The sequence below is a fragment of the Etheostoma spectabile genome, chromosome 1, assembly GCF_008692095.1.
Source record: "Etheostoma spectabile isolate EspeVRDwgs_2016 chromosome 1, UIUC_Espe_1.0, whole genome shotgun sequence".
Classification (NCBI taxonomy): Eukaryota; Metazoa; Chordata; class Actinopteri; order Perciformes; family Percidae; genus Etheostoma; species Etheostoma spectabile.
The window spans coordinates 23,314,765-23,330,186 of NC_045733.1; the positions used below are offsets into that span (position 1 = coordinate 23,314,765).

At 42.1% G+C, this 15,422-nt stretch overlaps 1 protein-coding gene across 1 annotated transcript in view; it reads left to right on the forward strand.

Annotated features, from left to right (window-relative positions):
* Positions 1 to 15,422, forward strand: part of LOC116689200 (serine/threonine-protein kinase BRSK2) — a gene marked incomplete in the record, with an annotated part of 273,622 nt that overhangs the window by 135,530 nt on the left and 122,670 nt on the right. The window contains 1 exon segment of the mRNA XM_032515617.1: positions 6,143 to 6,237. Within this exon segment, the coding sequence (XP_032371508.1) occupies positions 6,143 to 6,237 (95 nt within the window).

The window sequence follows — 15,422 nt, forward strand, 5'->3', positions numbered from 1 at the left end:
CCGAGGGGATGGAAGTGGTGCACAGTTCCTGAGAGCAACTATAAACATGTATATGAAATAGTAAGAAAGATAAAGGGTATGGACACACATCATGCAAATAATATAGCTAAAAGTCTTGAGTTTTAAATATTGCACAGTAATGAGATTAAGTGACTAAGTATTAAATATTGCACAGTAAGAGAAAGTGCTGATTAAATATTGCACAGTAATGAGATTAAGTGATTATTAAATATTGCACAGTAATGAGATTAAGTGATTATTAAATATTGCACAGTAATGAGATTAAGTGATTATTAAATATTGCACAGTAATGAGATTAAGTGACTAATGATTAATATAAATTGCACCTACTGAGAAAGTATTAAATATATTGCACAGTAACGAGATTAAGGACTAAGTATTAAATTAATATTGGACATTAATGAGATTAAGGGATAAAAAAAAAAAAACTGTGTTTCTCAATTTGCAACGTTGTGGGCGCCTGGTTAGCTTGGTTGGTAAAGCGTGCGCCCATATATAGATGTATATACTCCTCAACACAGCAGCCGCGGGTTCGACTCCCACCTGCGGCCCTCTGCTGCATGTCATTCCCCATTTCTCTCCCTTTTCATGTATTTATCTGTCCTGTAAATATAAAGGTCTATAATGCCCAAAAAGTCATAAAAAAAAAAAACCCCAAAAAAAACAGTTGCAACTTTGTGTTAGCGTGATTAGATGTCAGTGATCAGATCTGTTATTAACGTGGAAGCAAATAAAAAACCAATAAATGCCTTAAGGAGATTTTCTCCCCGCCTCATCTGAGTCGTGTGGATGCTGAGCAGCAGAAGCTGATTGTTCTCTTGTGGTGTTCACTGATTGGAACCAGCACACCAGCTGATAGTGATGTTGAAGGACCGTCCACTGGCACGACCCAACGAAGTAGCAAAGCCAGCTGGACGGCTCCAACAGACGGCATCAATGGCAAAATAAACACAGCCGCTCTCTCTCCAAGCTAAACACAAGGTGGCCCAGGTCGGTCTTTAACCCTTGTGTTGTCCTTGGGTCAAATTGACCTTTTTCAAAGTGTTTTATATCAGAAATATGGATTTCTTTTAACCAAATTGTCCAAAAATAGCATTGATGATTCCATACAACATTCTTCAGGTAAAATTAGTGCTTACTTTTATTGAATTTTTTGGGTGTTTTATTTAATCTTATAGATTTTGTCAAAACAGTATGGGGACTAAACTTTGACATCTATCCATCTGACATCCACTCAACGTCCTCTGATCTTAACTATTAGTCAAAATAATTCATAATTTCTTCCTTTTTAACCAAAAAACGTATGTATAATTTGATACAAATGAGGTTTGTTGACCAAGAATTCCAAGAATAAATGTAAAACCTCTTACTAAAACAGGTCAGGTTTTTAAAAAAAGAAAGCGCCAGAAGTGTGGAAAAAGTGAGAAATAAATAAGAAAAAGCGACAAAAACATCGGAATAGCACAACAACAAAAAATCAGTTTTGACCTGGTAGATTTATTTATTTATTTGATGAGGACAATGCACATTAATCATCATTTCTGTAAATGCGCCAGTGTTTAAGGTATGACTGTGGAACTGTGAGAATGTGACGGGTCGTTGAAGTTGTTCTCAATCAGCGTACCTGGATGAATGAAGGTTAAAAAACCACAACACAGGAACATATTAGGAATTATTGAGACTAAAATTAAAGGAATGGATGTTGATGATAATCACAGACTGGAATATGTCAACTTTTACTCAATACTATTTCAACAACACTTCACTTTGTTTTACAATGCTATAAAATAGAATAAGACCCAAAATTAATGAAAGTAGAGATTTGTACTTGGCAAAGAGCGTTGGAATCAATCATGTTATTTTGGGGAATTATAAAGAACACTGATATAGGACAACATGAGGACAACATGAGGACAACATGAGGACAACATGAAGACAACATGAAGACAACATGAGGACAACATGAAGACAACATGAAGACAACATGAGGACAACATGAAGACAACATGAGGACAACATGAGGACAACATGAAGACAACATGAAGACAACATGAGGACAACATGAAGACAACATGAAGACAACATGAGGACAACATGAAGACAACATGAGGACAACATGAAGACAACATGAGGACAACATGAAGACAACATGAAGACAACATGAAGACAACATGAGGGCAACATGAGGGCAACATGAGGGCAACATGAGGACAACATGAAGACAACATGAGGACAAATTCATGGTTAACGGGAAGACAACACAAGGGTCTGAAATGGGGAAAAATGGGGATCAGTGTTTCCCCAAAAAGCCCGAGACGACGTCCTCAGATGTCTCGTTTGGTCCACAACTCAAAGACATTCAGCTTACTGTCCCAGAGGAGAGAAGACACTAGAAGATATTTGGGAGGGGGGGCTCACTGAACAATATCATCACAATCCTTACAGTATGTCGCGATTTATTGCAATTTATAACCGTTTTTACAACTTTTTCTCAATTTCTAATGACGTCCCCAAAAGGAAACTTATCAACATCTCAACATTTCTCTGTTTGTTCATCTCCCTTCAGTGTTATCGTTGCAAAACTGAGACAAACTGACCAACACATATATACAGTATAATAATAGAGCAATGCAGTGTTACCACAGAAAATATCACGATACTATGCTGTATTGATTCCCCCCCACCCCCCCACCCCTAGAACACATTCACATCTAAGCTGACATCGTACAAGTTTTAACTCAAATGATTATCAACATACTTGGAGATCAGTTTAATAGTAAATTTGACACCTAATCGATTCATCTCTGCAGCTTTGCAGCTTTTAAGTAAATATGTAAGCAGGGATAGAAAGAGGAAGGAAGAATAGAGGACGAAGGATGGAAAGAAGACAGAAGAAGGGAAGTGCGTAGGGGAGGAAGTAGGGGGAAAAAAGGGGGAGAGAAGGAAATAAAGTTGAAAGAAATAAGAAGTAAAGAAGGAGTAAATAAGGAAGGGTAGAAAAAGGCGGTGCATAGACACAGAGGCAGCAGAGTTGATGTGAATACCGGCTTTGATTTCTTTTCTTCCCTCTATAGGTAGTAAATATAAAATGCATTCATTAAAGAAGCTTAATTGGGACTTTGGAAGGGATTGTTCCTGGGCTCAGAGAGGCAACATGGTGGTTTTGAGGAGCACCAGAGGCCAGTCTGGGGGGGGGGGGTCAGATGTCTTGGAGATTATTGATCTGATTCAGCCGAGAGGAGAGAAATCAATGCAACCCAGTTGTCGAGTTAGTTATGTCTTCCACCGGTCGAATGCTGGTTTCATCTGGCTTGTGGGAGATTTTGTGCAGATGTTTGTTTTGAGCAGCGGCGCTGCACTGCTGCGTGAGTGGACCTGTCCGTCAAACACGCTGCGGCCGTTGTCGTGGTTTCTGCAGGTGGCATGTGGCATTTATTGCTTTGTTCAGCAGGAATGGGTTCACGGCACATGCTAACTGCTGCCTTTCCACGTCAGTCTGACACAAAATACAGCTCTCCTTTGTTCTAGAGCTTTTCAAACCCCACTATTTTATGACATTTTGAAGACAATGGGGCTTTATTTTAAGCATTTGTAGATTGACACAAAACACAAATAACAGATGAATAGATAATGAACTGGACTTCTGCATTAAAATGGTGTTGCAGACAACCAGTAACTTACTTAGAAGACATCTCCCTAACGTATGACATTTCAAGGAAACATTTTATTTTCAATGCCTCCATGTGAGGATCTTAATGTGATCTGTGCAAAACCAATCAATCGGGATTCCTGCACTCTCATCCTCAGAAGAAATGATAACAAACAAGTGCAATGAGAGCGGTTTGATTTCATTAATATGTAACTGGCTTGCATCTGGCTCTAAAGGAACAATCCTCTAATAATCTAATCGATAGTTAGACTTGAGACATGGAGGGAGGACTTAGAAGACCGAAGGTTGGAAGAACTTCAGTCTCATTGCACAGGTACTGCCCTTGTGTATAAAGACATCAAAGGCTTTCTATTCTATTCTAAGAAAACTTGCGATGCATCTCTGAAAAAAACAGCAAACTTTAATTTAAGGCTGGTCCATATTGTAGTTAGCCTAGAAGTCTAGAGTCTAGACGCAGTTAGGCTCGGTCTAGCAACTCTCTGTCGGCTTGGGAAAAACCAAATTCTGGTCAGAACGAGTAGAAAGCTTCGATGAAGTCATCTTCGCTGAGTTAATGTCATAACGACGCGGGGAGAAACAAAGTGGCCTGGGTGAAATAGTCCCAGATTATTACTTGAGGGTGTAGTTTTGTGTTACATGATGACTCTAATAACTGACTGGCACGATGAAAAATGTCAAACACAAATGGCGTTATGATTTTTCTGCTGGATGAGTCTGAACCGTCCGGCCGTGTGTTCAGACCGTGGAGGTGTCAGAGGACTCGTTACGAGCGGCTACGCAGAATATTATGGGCGCACAAATGTGATTGTACAGGAGATAAGTCATTCTTATAGCCCTCGCTGGGCCCATGTCGCTGTAACGTGCACTCTAAATATCTTTCTACGCTGTGTGGGAGCATGAAGGCAACACAACATCACTCATGCGGCTGTTTTCTTTGTTTGCTGAGTCCACTTTAGTTTGTTCCTTATCTTCAGTACAGTCACATTCGCCTCCTAATCACAGTTTTTAGTAGCGCAGATAAAGCCCTACACTCCGACACGGCTCTGCCTCAGGAGTCGTAGACAGGGTCCAAAACTAACTTTATTGATTACCAGCCAAACGGCTAGTGACTGTTCAAATTTCACCAGCCACTCAATAGTTAACCATAGTTTCTTTGGCTGGTGATTAAAGCAAATCTACAAGCCACTTGCATGTTTCACCAGCATTTGGCTAGTAGATGGTGCTAATTTTGGACCCTGGTCGTAGCCAGGATTTTAGAAATACTGAAGTGATTGGTCCTCCAGCAGAGGTTTTATTTTAACACAATATTGTTTGTAAAGTGTCAAACCTATGCATGATTTCTCCCATCCTGGAATGCTGTGTAGATGGAGGAATGTCTGGCAATGCGAGACTATGCATACAGTAATAAAAACGTTGAATACATACAAATGACAGTGTTTTGGCTGCGTGATGAGGACAGCCTGTCCACACAGAGCAGCTTGTACGGAGCTTCCCGTGTTCTGTTCTGCTCGAGTTGCTCTTGACAACAAGATCAATGACAGCCTGTGAATGTCGCCCGGGATGCCATTTGGGTCCTAACTGAAGACATAAAAGAGCCCCCAGGCTGCCATATTGGCCCCGACACCCCCCCCCCCCCCCCCCCCCCCCCCCCCCCCCCCCCCCCGCTGCTAATGGATCTGCTGGCTTCCTTGCGGGACCCTGCAGGGAAATCACCTTTCAAAACGTGAGCCACTCATCTCCTGTGAAATATACATGCAGCGCGAGGTAATGAAGAGGTGCATATGCGCAGTGGCATTTCCACCACGGCGTCAGTACAAAGTAAAACCCGTTCCCCCGGTGTCGGGGCTTTGATAGAGATGGATGGAGCCGTAGTGGCTGCAGGAAGGCAGAGGCGTTGCGTGTTGACATTTCTTTTATGATGCGAGAGTCACGTCGGGCGAGTTCTCAGAAGCACATAATGAAAATGGAGACTCGGGAGTTGCAGAATGCAAGTCAACTGTATTTTTATCCACTCGGCTTACGCTGTGGAAAGTGACAAACAACATCCAGTTGGGAGTGTTATGGATAGTTGAACCCAGAACATACAAGCACCACTAACCATACAGTGTACTTATACTTATACAGCTGCAAAGATAAATCAATGAGTTGTCCACTATTAGATTAATTAACTGTTTAGATAATTGATTAATAGGTTTGAGTCAAAAATAATCTGTTTCCAGCGTGTTAAATGTGAATAAGTTCTAGTTTCTTCTCTCCTCTGTGACAGTAAACTGAATCTTTTTGAGTTGGGGACAAAACAAGACATTTGAGGACGTCATTTTGGGCTTTTTGGAAACACTGATCCCCATTTTTCCCCATTTTCTACCATTTTAGAAACCAGACTACTAATCAATTGAAGGTTTTGAACATTTTGAATGTGAATCAGACGGACTTTGAATATCTGTGTTCCAGGTCTGGTGAAGCTGGGTATCCACTGTGTGACGTGTCAGAAAGTTGCCATAAAGATTGTCAACAGAGAAAAGCTCAGCGAGTCTGTTCTTATGAAGGTAAGACAGTTTAAACTCTGTGTGTGTGTGTGTGTGTGTGTGTGTGTGTGTGTGTGTGTGTGTGTGTGTGTGTGTGTGTGTGTGTGTGCATGGGTGTGGCCTTGACCAACTGCCATGCTTTGCTTGTTTGCAAGCCATGATGTCTCTCTCTCCCTCTCTCTCATGGGTGGGCAAAGCAGAGAAAGGGGAGGTAACCTTGCCCCTTATGACCTCATAAGGGGAAGATTCCAGATCGGCCCATCTGAGCTTTCATTTCCTCAAAGGCAGAGCAGGATACCCAGGGCTCGGTTTACACCTAGCACCATTTCTAGCCACTGGGGGGGGGGGGCATAGGCAGGCTGGGGGGACTCATAAAGTGACATTTTCATGCCATGGGACCTTTAAGATGTGCCTTTATTTTGAAATATCGATTGCAGGACAATGAATATAATCAAATAAAATTCATATCATGGCTGACTTTGTGATATAAGCAAATATTATCACATTGTCCAGAAAATCAATATCACTCAGTTGCCTTATTTACGTAGCATATCAAAATATATACAAAACTGTTAATGAGAATGCGTTGGGCCCTGATACACATGCCGTACATAGTAAGTTAGTAAATACATTCAGTATTCTTATGAGAAAGAAGAAAATATAGCACAACAACTCACGTTATCGTTTAAAACTTTAAGTCCTTACGTTAGTGTGTTCACATCAAATTTCCAGTAAGTCGTTTCCTAGAAGAACGTTTTTCCAGGTGTTTTGGATCCCCTCCTTCACAATCTAATAATGTCTTTCTCTTGAGACGGAAATAGACCAGAATGCAATGCAGGTTCTGGCTGTCCCCCCCACGTTGAGCAGGTGTTTGGCTCCGGCTCTTTGTTATTATGACTGTCTCCACCTGTCTTCTCTGGCAACCTCCACCTGAAACACACAGCTGGAAGCAGCTTAAACCGGCCACATGAGCCCCAGTGGGCAGAGAGTCAGCTCCCATATAAAGATAATATATAATGTCTTATATATAATGTCCTACATATAATGTCTTATTTGATAATGAACAAGTAAAGGTGTTACACACTGGGCCTTTAAAGGCAGAACTTGCTAAAGAAGTTCAACATTAGATCTGAGAAAAAGTCATTTATTTAGTTTTGATGCTCACGTTCAGCCCTATAATGTAAAAGGGAACTTGACTGTTCACAGGCAACAAATGCTTTATTTAACAGCATGGAACACCGAGGTGTGTGTGTGTGTGTGTGTGTGGTGTGTGTGTGTGTGTGTGTGTAAGTCAGGGTTTCATGTAGACCGGACCAGCAGCAGCAGCTCATTCTCATGCTGAGGGGCCGTGTGTCACACCTTTTTGGTTCTCTTAAGTACATCATAAGTACTTAGCAATTACATTTGCATGTGTGTGTGTGTGTGTGTGTGTGCTGTGTGTGTGTGTGTGTGTGTGTGTGTGTGTGTGTGTGTGTGTGTGTGTGTGTACTCTTTGCTTTTTGTGTGAGCAACCAACTCCCTCCTCTCCTCAGTTAATGCTGGCGGCTAATTGGCTGTTCACGCTGATGTTGCCATGAGTGCAGAAGGCTGTTGGATGGATGTCGTCAGAATAACTTAGACGAGCTCATATTATGCTTTTTGGCTTTTTCCCTTTCCTTTATTGTTATGTATCTCTTTTGTGCATGTTATAGGTTAACATAATCATACTCTGCTCCTGACTGGCTAGTAGTCCTTACTAGGTACTGTCAGGCCCTCATACTCTGCTTCTGACTGGCTAGTAGTCTTACCTAGGTACTGTCAGGGCCCTCATACTCTGCTTCGACTGGCTAGTAGCCTACTAGTATGTCAGGGCCTCATACTTGCTTCTGAGGCTAGTAGTCCTTAGTCAGGGCCCTCATACTCTGCGCCTGACTGGTAGTAGTCCTTATGTCAGGGCCCTCATACTCGCTTCTGATGGCTAGTAGTCCTACCTAGGTACTGTCAGGGCCTCAACTATGCTTCTGATGGCTAGTAGTCCTTACCTAGGTACTGTCAGGACCCTCATACTCTGCTAAATAATACCAAATAAAACCCAAATAAACCAGTTGTGCAGGTTGCAGTTAGTGCAGTAGTGTGGTGTCTAGCAAAGTTGTGACGTCACGACTACAAAACACACTTCTCAGTGATATGTCCGTCATGCACCCGGTGCCCGTCGTGTTTCTAGTTTGACGTGATGGAGGAGATGGACGTAGCAGAGGCTTCTGTTTTCCTCTCAGCCGAAATGTTGTTGTTGGTTTTGTTATTTTTTTTTTTTCCTCATCTGTCTCTCTTTCCCTCCGCCCGCTGCATCATCGTTTTGTGCGACGCCAGCCGATCCCTCCCTCCGTCTCCGTCTGTCTCGGGGGGGGGGGGTTGCCCCGGCGGCTTCCTCTAATCTTTTCCCGCCTCGGTGCTATTTTAGAAGATGCTTTGTTGTCATGGCAACCGGCAGCGATTGGCTTGAGTTATGGCCGTTGTTCTCACACAAAGAAGTCCAACAAACCTCCTATAAATACAAAAAAACCAGGGATTTTTTGGCAGAGTTGCATGTTTAAAACACGACGTTCTTCCCAGGCTCTGATCACCCCCCCCCGATTCATTTGGCATTTTGAAAAGACCCCATTTTGTTTGACATTTCCCGAGTGCTGCAGGTTTACTTTCTTCTGTGTTTTTTTTTGGTCCACGCTGCTTTCATCCCAAACTTTGTGCCGTGTTGGGTTTCATATCTGAGGTATGCATATGAATGTATCCTCTGATCACGGGACACATTTACATTTCCCTCGTCCACTGTTACACATGGGAACTTTTAAAGGAACAACCCAAGTCATTTCCATATAAATACATTTCTTTATCCCTCACTGATACAGTTGGTTGCGCTAAACTCTCGTGGTCTAGTAACACTAGAAGGGACGTTTTGGTTTTTAATGTCTCTGGTTTACTTTAAGGAAAAAGGAGTCTGTCCTCGCATGGAGAAAAAAAATACAGGTTTTTTATCAAATACCTAAACGAGACTTTCCTCCCCAAAAAGCACCCACGTAGATCGTTCATTGAACACCCTATGTTGTCCTCATGTTGTTCATGTTGTCCTCATGTTGTCCTCATGTTGTCCTCATGGTGCCCTCATGTTGGCCCCATGTTGTCCATGTTGTCTCATGTGTCCTCATTGTCTCCATGTTGCTCATGGTCCTCATGTTGTCCTATGTCCTCATGTTGTCCCCCATGTTGTCCCCATGTTGTCTTCATGTTGTCCTCATGTTGTCCTATGTGTCCTCATGTTGCCCTCATGTTGTCCCCATGTTGTCCCATGTTGTCTTCATGTGTCCTCATGTTGTCCTCATGTTGCCTCATGTTGTCCCCATGTTGTCCCATGGTGCTCATGTTCCTATGTTGTCTCATGTTGTCTCATGTTGCCCTCATGTTTGCCAGTTGCCCCATGTTGTCCTATGTGTCCTCATGTTGTCCCCATGTTGTCCTCATGTTGTCCTATATCAATGTTCTTTTAATTCCCAAATAACATGATTGATTCCAACGCTCTTTGCCAAGTACAAATCTCTACTTTCATAATTTTGGGTTTATTCTATTTATAGCATTGTAAAACAAAGTGAAGTGTTGTTGAAATAGTGTTGAGTAAAAGTTGACATATTCCAGTCTGTGATTATATCAACATCCATTCCTAATTTTAGTTCAATAATTCCTAATTTCTGCTTTCAACTCCAACATTAGGTATAATTTCCTATAAATGAGGTTTATTGACCATAAATTCCCAAAATAACTGTAAAACTAAAGTTAATAAGTTAGTGGGAAACATAACCACATTTTACAGACTGTGAATAGTTTTTATTAACGAATCAAGAATCAATATTGAATTGAATCATGAGCCTAAAATGGGAATCAAATCGTGACATTATCTGAATCGTGCACCCCTACCAAACACGGTCCGGTATGAAACGTGAGATGAAGAAACTTGAAGCCTCCATAAACTCTGACAGTCGTCCTTTCACATCCGAGTCTAGTACTGGAGTTAAAGCTGTGAAATTACCAATATATGCATGTTCATAAGTTCTGGATTTGTGAATGTGGCATAAGGAGAAGGTTTAGATGTAATTCTAAAAACCCCTTGTATTATCAACATGTATTTTGGAATGCACTGACAAACTATGCTAATGCTATGCTAAGCTAATGCTATTATGGGCTCCAGATTGAAAACCCACATCTGGCAAAGCAATGATGCCACATTGCTCCCGATTCCTCAAACCATGTTGTCTGTGTGTGTGTGTGTGTGTGTGTGTGTGTGTGTGTGTGTGTGTGTGAGTGAGAAGCACTGCAGATAAAAGCGCCACACAAATGCAGCCAGTGACTGCAGCCTCGCACGTCATCAAAAAGTAGACGTCCCACTCCTGCACGAGGAATAAATCCTGCAGATTTCCATTAGAAATCTCCAGAGCTCGTCGTGCCGATGCCTACGTTCCAGCGCTCGCTGTCGCCATCTTCTCTCTCTCTCTCTCTCTCTCTCTCTCTCTCTCTCTCTCTCTCTCGCTCTCTCTCTCTCTCTCTGGTGTTAACATCATTAACTTATTCCCAGCTTCAACACACAAATCCCTCCTGGGGGGCTCTGCTTCGGTCATGTGAGAATGTGCACATATTTATTCGAACATACGATTGTGGGTCTGCCCTTGTGGTGTGTGTGTTGTGTGTGTGGTGTGTGTGTGTGTGTGTGTGTGTGTGTGTGTGTGTGTGTGTGTGTGTGAGATGAGCAGCCTGACATTCAGAGATCAGCACCTTACACAGGCTGCAGCGTCACCCTCCTGGTTCCCACATGTCAGAGTTGGCATTTACACCGAGTCCCACGCTGCTAATGGAGCGTCTCGCTACTGGAACAAAGGTGGAGCAACCTGAGCAGACAGTGGGTGTGTGGTGTGTGTGTGTGTGTGTGTGTGTGTGTGTGTGTGTGTGTGTGTGTGTGTGTGTGTGTGAAACACAGAGGAATTTTGATATCTATATATATTTATGTGTAAATATGTATGTATATATACTGTATATACAAATGTATATATGCACAGTATATATACAAATGTGTGTGTATATATATATATAGATATATATATATAGATATATATATATAGATATATACTGTATGTATATCGAAATTCCTCTGGGTTTACACACACACACACACACACACACACACACACATATATACACACACACACTCAGTTTTGTCTTGACTTTTAAAATATGAAGGCCAATCTAGTGTAACTACTGTATACAGGTGTTTACACACAAGTTATTGTTAGAGCGTCGGCAGCTAGACGACCCCCCCTCCCCCCTCTCCCCCCGTCTTGCATTGATGATGGGTTTTCCCGTTATCTCGTTGCCGGGGATACATAAGGATGCAGAAACCCTTTCCTAGACTACCTTGGCGGATTATGAAGCGAGACGCGTTGTGGCTGTTTCCACCCATTCGTGTGTGAGTGTAAACACGGACAAATAAGGGAAAACAACATAATAATGAAATATAAAATGCAATTAAGTTTAAATGATTAACGGACTACTTTAAAACAAGAGTAAAACGTTATCAAATCTGACCAGTTTCCTGTGAAATAGGTCCTGAGGGAACACTTGTGGTAACCATGAAAGCACAGCAGTGTGTGTGTGTGTGTGTGTGTGTGGTGTGTGTGTGTGTGTGTGTGTGTGTGTGTGTGAGATTGAATGTGTTTTTCCAGTTGGAGTGCAGCAGATTGTGTTGTACTTGTGTGTATGTATGTGTGTGTGTGTGTGTGGTGTGTGTGTGTGTGTGTGTGTGTGGTGTGTGTGTGTGTTGTGGTGTGTGTGTGGTGTGGTGTGTGTGTGTGTGTGAGCCCCTCAGAGGTCCACGCCTGACCGGACTCATTTCATCTCCTCAACGACTCGCTGCTCGTGTTAATGTGTCAATAAGGACTTAACCCTGTTGGTTACCCAGCGCTTCTACTACACAAAGTGTGTGTGTGGTGTGTGTGTGTGTGTGTGTGGGTGGTGGTGTGTGGTGTGTGTGTGTGTGTGTGTGTGTGTGTGGTGTGTATCTATGGTAACAGCATGTCTGGTTTCACACCTGACACTTGATGATAGAAAAATCTTGAATCTTTGAATTGAATCTGATATTGTAAAAAAAAAAAGCTCCAGTGGAAATGTCCCTGTTCTTCAATGGAAATGTCCCCCTCCTCCAGTGGACAGTTCACCCTCCTCAGTGGACAGTTCCTGGTTACGTGGAAATGTCCCCCTCCTCCAGTGGACATGTTCCCCCTCCTCCAGTGGACATGTTCCTGTTTTACAGTGGAAATGTCCCCCTCCTCCAGTGGACATGTTCCCCCTCCTCCAGTGGACATGTTCCTGTTTTACAGTGGAAATGTCCCCCTCCTCCAGTGGACATGTTCCCCCTCCTCCAGTGGACATGTCCCTGTTTTACAGTGGAAATGTCCCCCTACTCCAGTGGAAATGTCCCTGTTCTACAGTTTTTCATTTTTTCATTTTCCCCTGTTTCTATCATTTATTCTCCTTTTCTTTTTTGCTCTTTTCCTCCTCTCCTGTTCTTTCTCCCCGCTTCGACCTCTCTCTACTCTTTTTACTCTAATATTTTTTTATTTCCTTCTCTTTCTGTCTCTCTTTGCTTTTGCTTTCCTCTCTTCTTTTCTCCTTCTTTCTTTCTTTCTTTTTCTTTCTTTCTTTCTTTCTTTCTTTCTTTCTTTCTTTCTGTCTTTCTGTCTTTAATTCCCTCCCCTTATTTCTCCTCTCCTCTTGTGTTTGATGACTCTGTCCTAGAGCAGTCATGGTCGTCCTGTCTTTTTCTGTCTTTTTCCGTCTTTTTCCGTGCCGTTCTTTTCTCTTTCTTTCTTTCTTTCATTTCCTCCCCTTATTTCTCCTTTCCTCTCTCTCTTTCCCCCCTTCCTTCTCTCCCTTCATGTCTGATGACTGTCCCAGAGCAGTCATGGTCGTCCTGTCGTCCTCTCAGTGGATTTGTGTTGCTTCATAAAATGCCAGGATGTTGTGTCTCGTCTGCCAAATCACATGAAGTTGCCATCTGACCATGATTAGATGCCGGAGCGGCCCAGAGTGGCCCGGCCCGGCCCGGCCTGGCCTGGCCCGGCTCCCCCCCATCAGCCTTCTTGCTCTCTCCCACAATCGCTCGGACGTCGTAGCAACAGATGACGGTTTGATTACAGAGCGGATTTTCCAATTTATCACCCCTCATGCCCCTCAGCTCTGTATCGTGTTTCCATTAAATGGGGATTTGGACGCAGCGCTCTGTACCCCGAGTCCGTCCTCATGATTTATTAAGAGGAGCTGTCACGCATGGAGGCGTTGACTGGAGGAGGGTGTTGGCGTGATCCAGGAGCTCTGTGCCCACCCCCCCCCCCCGTGGGCTGGGGGGAAGTGGTTGTAATACCTGCCTGCCAGCGGCCGAATGCTGGTAAGATTAGGCTTCAGTGGAAAAACCAAAAAGGTTCAGCCCAGCACACTGTAACAAATTTAAAGTAAAATTTACAGTAACTTCCTGTAACGATTGTCCAGCAAGTTACTGTGGATTCTTTTAACAGTGAAGGTACCGTACTTCCATTTACAGTATTTTATGTATTCATTGTAAAATACAAAACAGTTAAACACAACATAAGATAAAGTAAAAATACAGTAGTTTACTATACTATACTATAGTGGCTATATTGTGATTTTTTTACAGTAATGCTTAGAACACTGTGATTTCAACTGTAATACTTGGACTACTGTGATTTCTACTGTAATACTTAGACTACTGGGATGTTGTCATGTGGACAAGGTTGTAATGTAACTTCACAGAATTCTACTGTAAAAATCACATCCAGTAGTGTTACTGTGAAATCTAAAGGAATTAACTACAGATTGCACAGACATTATTTAAAGTGCACTCTTGTCCCTTCACATTGGAGATGTTAGAGAGTGATCAATCTTTACTTTTTACACCATTTGACCCTGAGCCAGTAGAGTTGAGAGGTTGGAGAAGATATATTTATATATTGGGGAACCCCTGCTTCACATATTTGACTATAAATTAAGCGTTAGAGTCTTACCGGCTTTAGATGAATGTATGCACCAGTTTCTCAGAGTCAGTTTGAGAAATTAAAGTTTTTATGTGTTTTTTTAGTGATAAAAAAATAATAATAAAATAATAAAATAAAAATAATGTCAAGGTTTCGGACTTTCTCACTTTATTTCAGAGAATCCAAGTCTGAATATATGTTTTTTTCTGTGATTTTTAAAACCAACAACGAGAATCTCAGTCTTGTCTGTATTTAGCTTTAGAAAGTTTTTGGACATGCGTTGATACAGTTAATACTAGTTTGTTAACAGAGCTGAGATCACGAGGAAACTGAAATGTACAACTGTGTGTCATCGGCATATGACTGGAGGGATATTTTGTGTTTTTTTAATGATATTATCAAGCAGGAGATTGAAAAGTAATGGTCCAAGGACTGAGCCTTGTGGTACCCCAGGCGTCCTTTAATCGCAATCGGATGCAGTTTCTCTTAACCCTCGTGTTGTCTTGCAACTTTCTTGGTTTTCTGGGTGAAAATCTTAAATCAAAACTTTTTTTTTCAACGATGTGGTCGTCTTTTTTGACACTTTTGTCGCTTTCCCCCGATGTTTTAGTCACTTTTTTTCTGCCATGAAATTGAATAAAACACTATAAATAAAACATTATTTAATTTGTAAAAAAAAATAAAAAAAATTTTAGGGAACTATCCACGTCACTTTGTTAGTGACAATCTGATTGAAAGAAACACACATTTCTGATATAGGAACATTTTGAAAATGGGTCAAATTGACCCGAGGACAACGGGAGGGTTAACAAACACCAGTGGTAGTGTTTTGCCTTTAATGGCTTGATGCTGTATGTGTGTGTGTCTGTTGGCCAGGCTGTAGACTTTGCAGTCTGAGGACATACTGTACTTGGAGGAGTGTGTCTTTGATTGCCATTGTTTATCTCTTGCTCTTCAGTCAATGAGTCAGTCAGTGTGTTTGTAAGGTGAGTTGCAGAATTGACTCACTCCGAATGCCGCCGTTTAGTGCTGCAAGGCCTGAGTCACCGTCCATATGGCAGATCTTCTCAGAGAGGTCATCAATCTTCCCCAGCTGTCCAACTTCACACTTGGCTTTGAATCATCCCTGCTCGCGCGTCA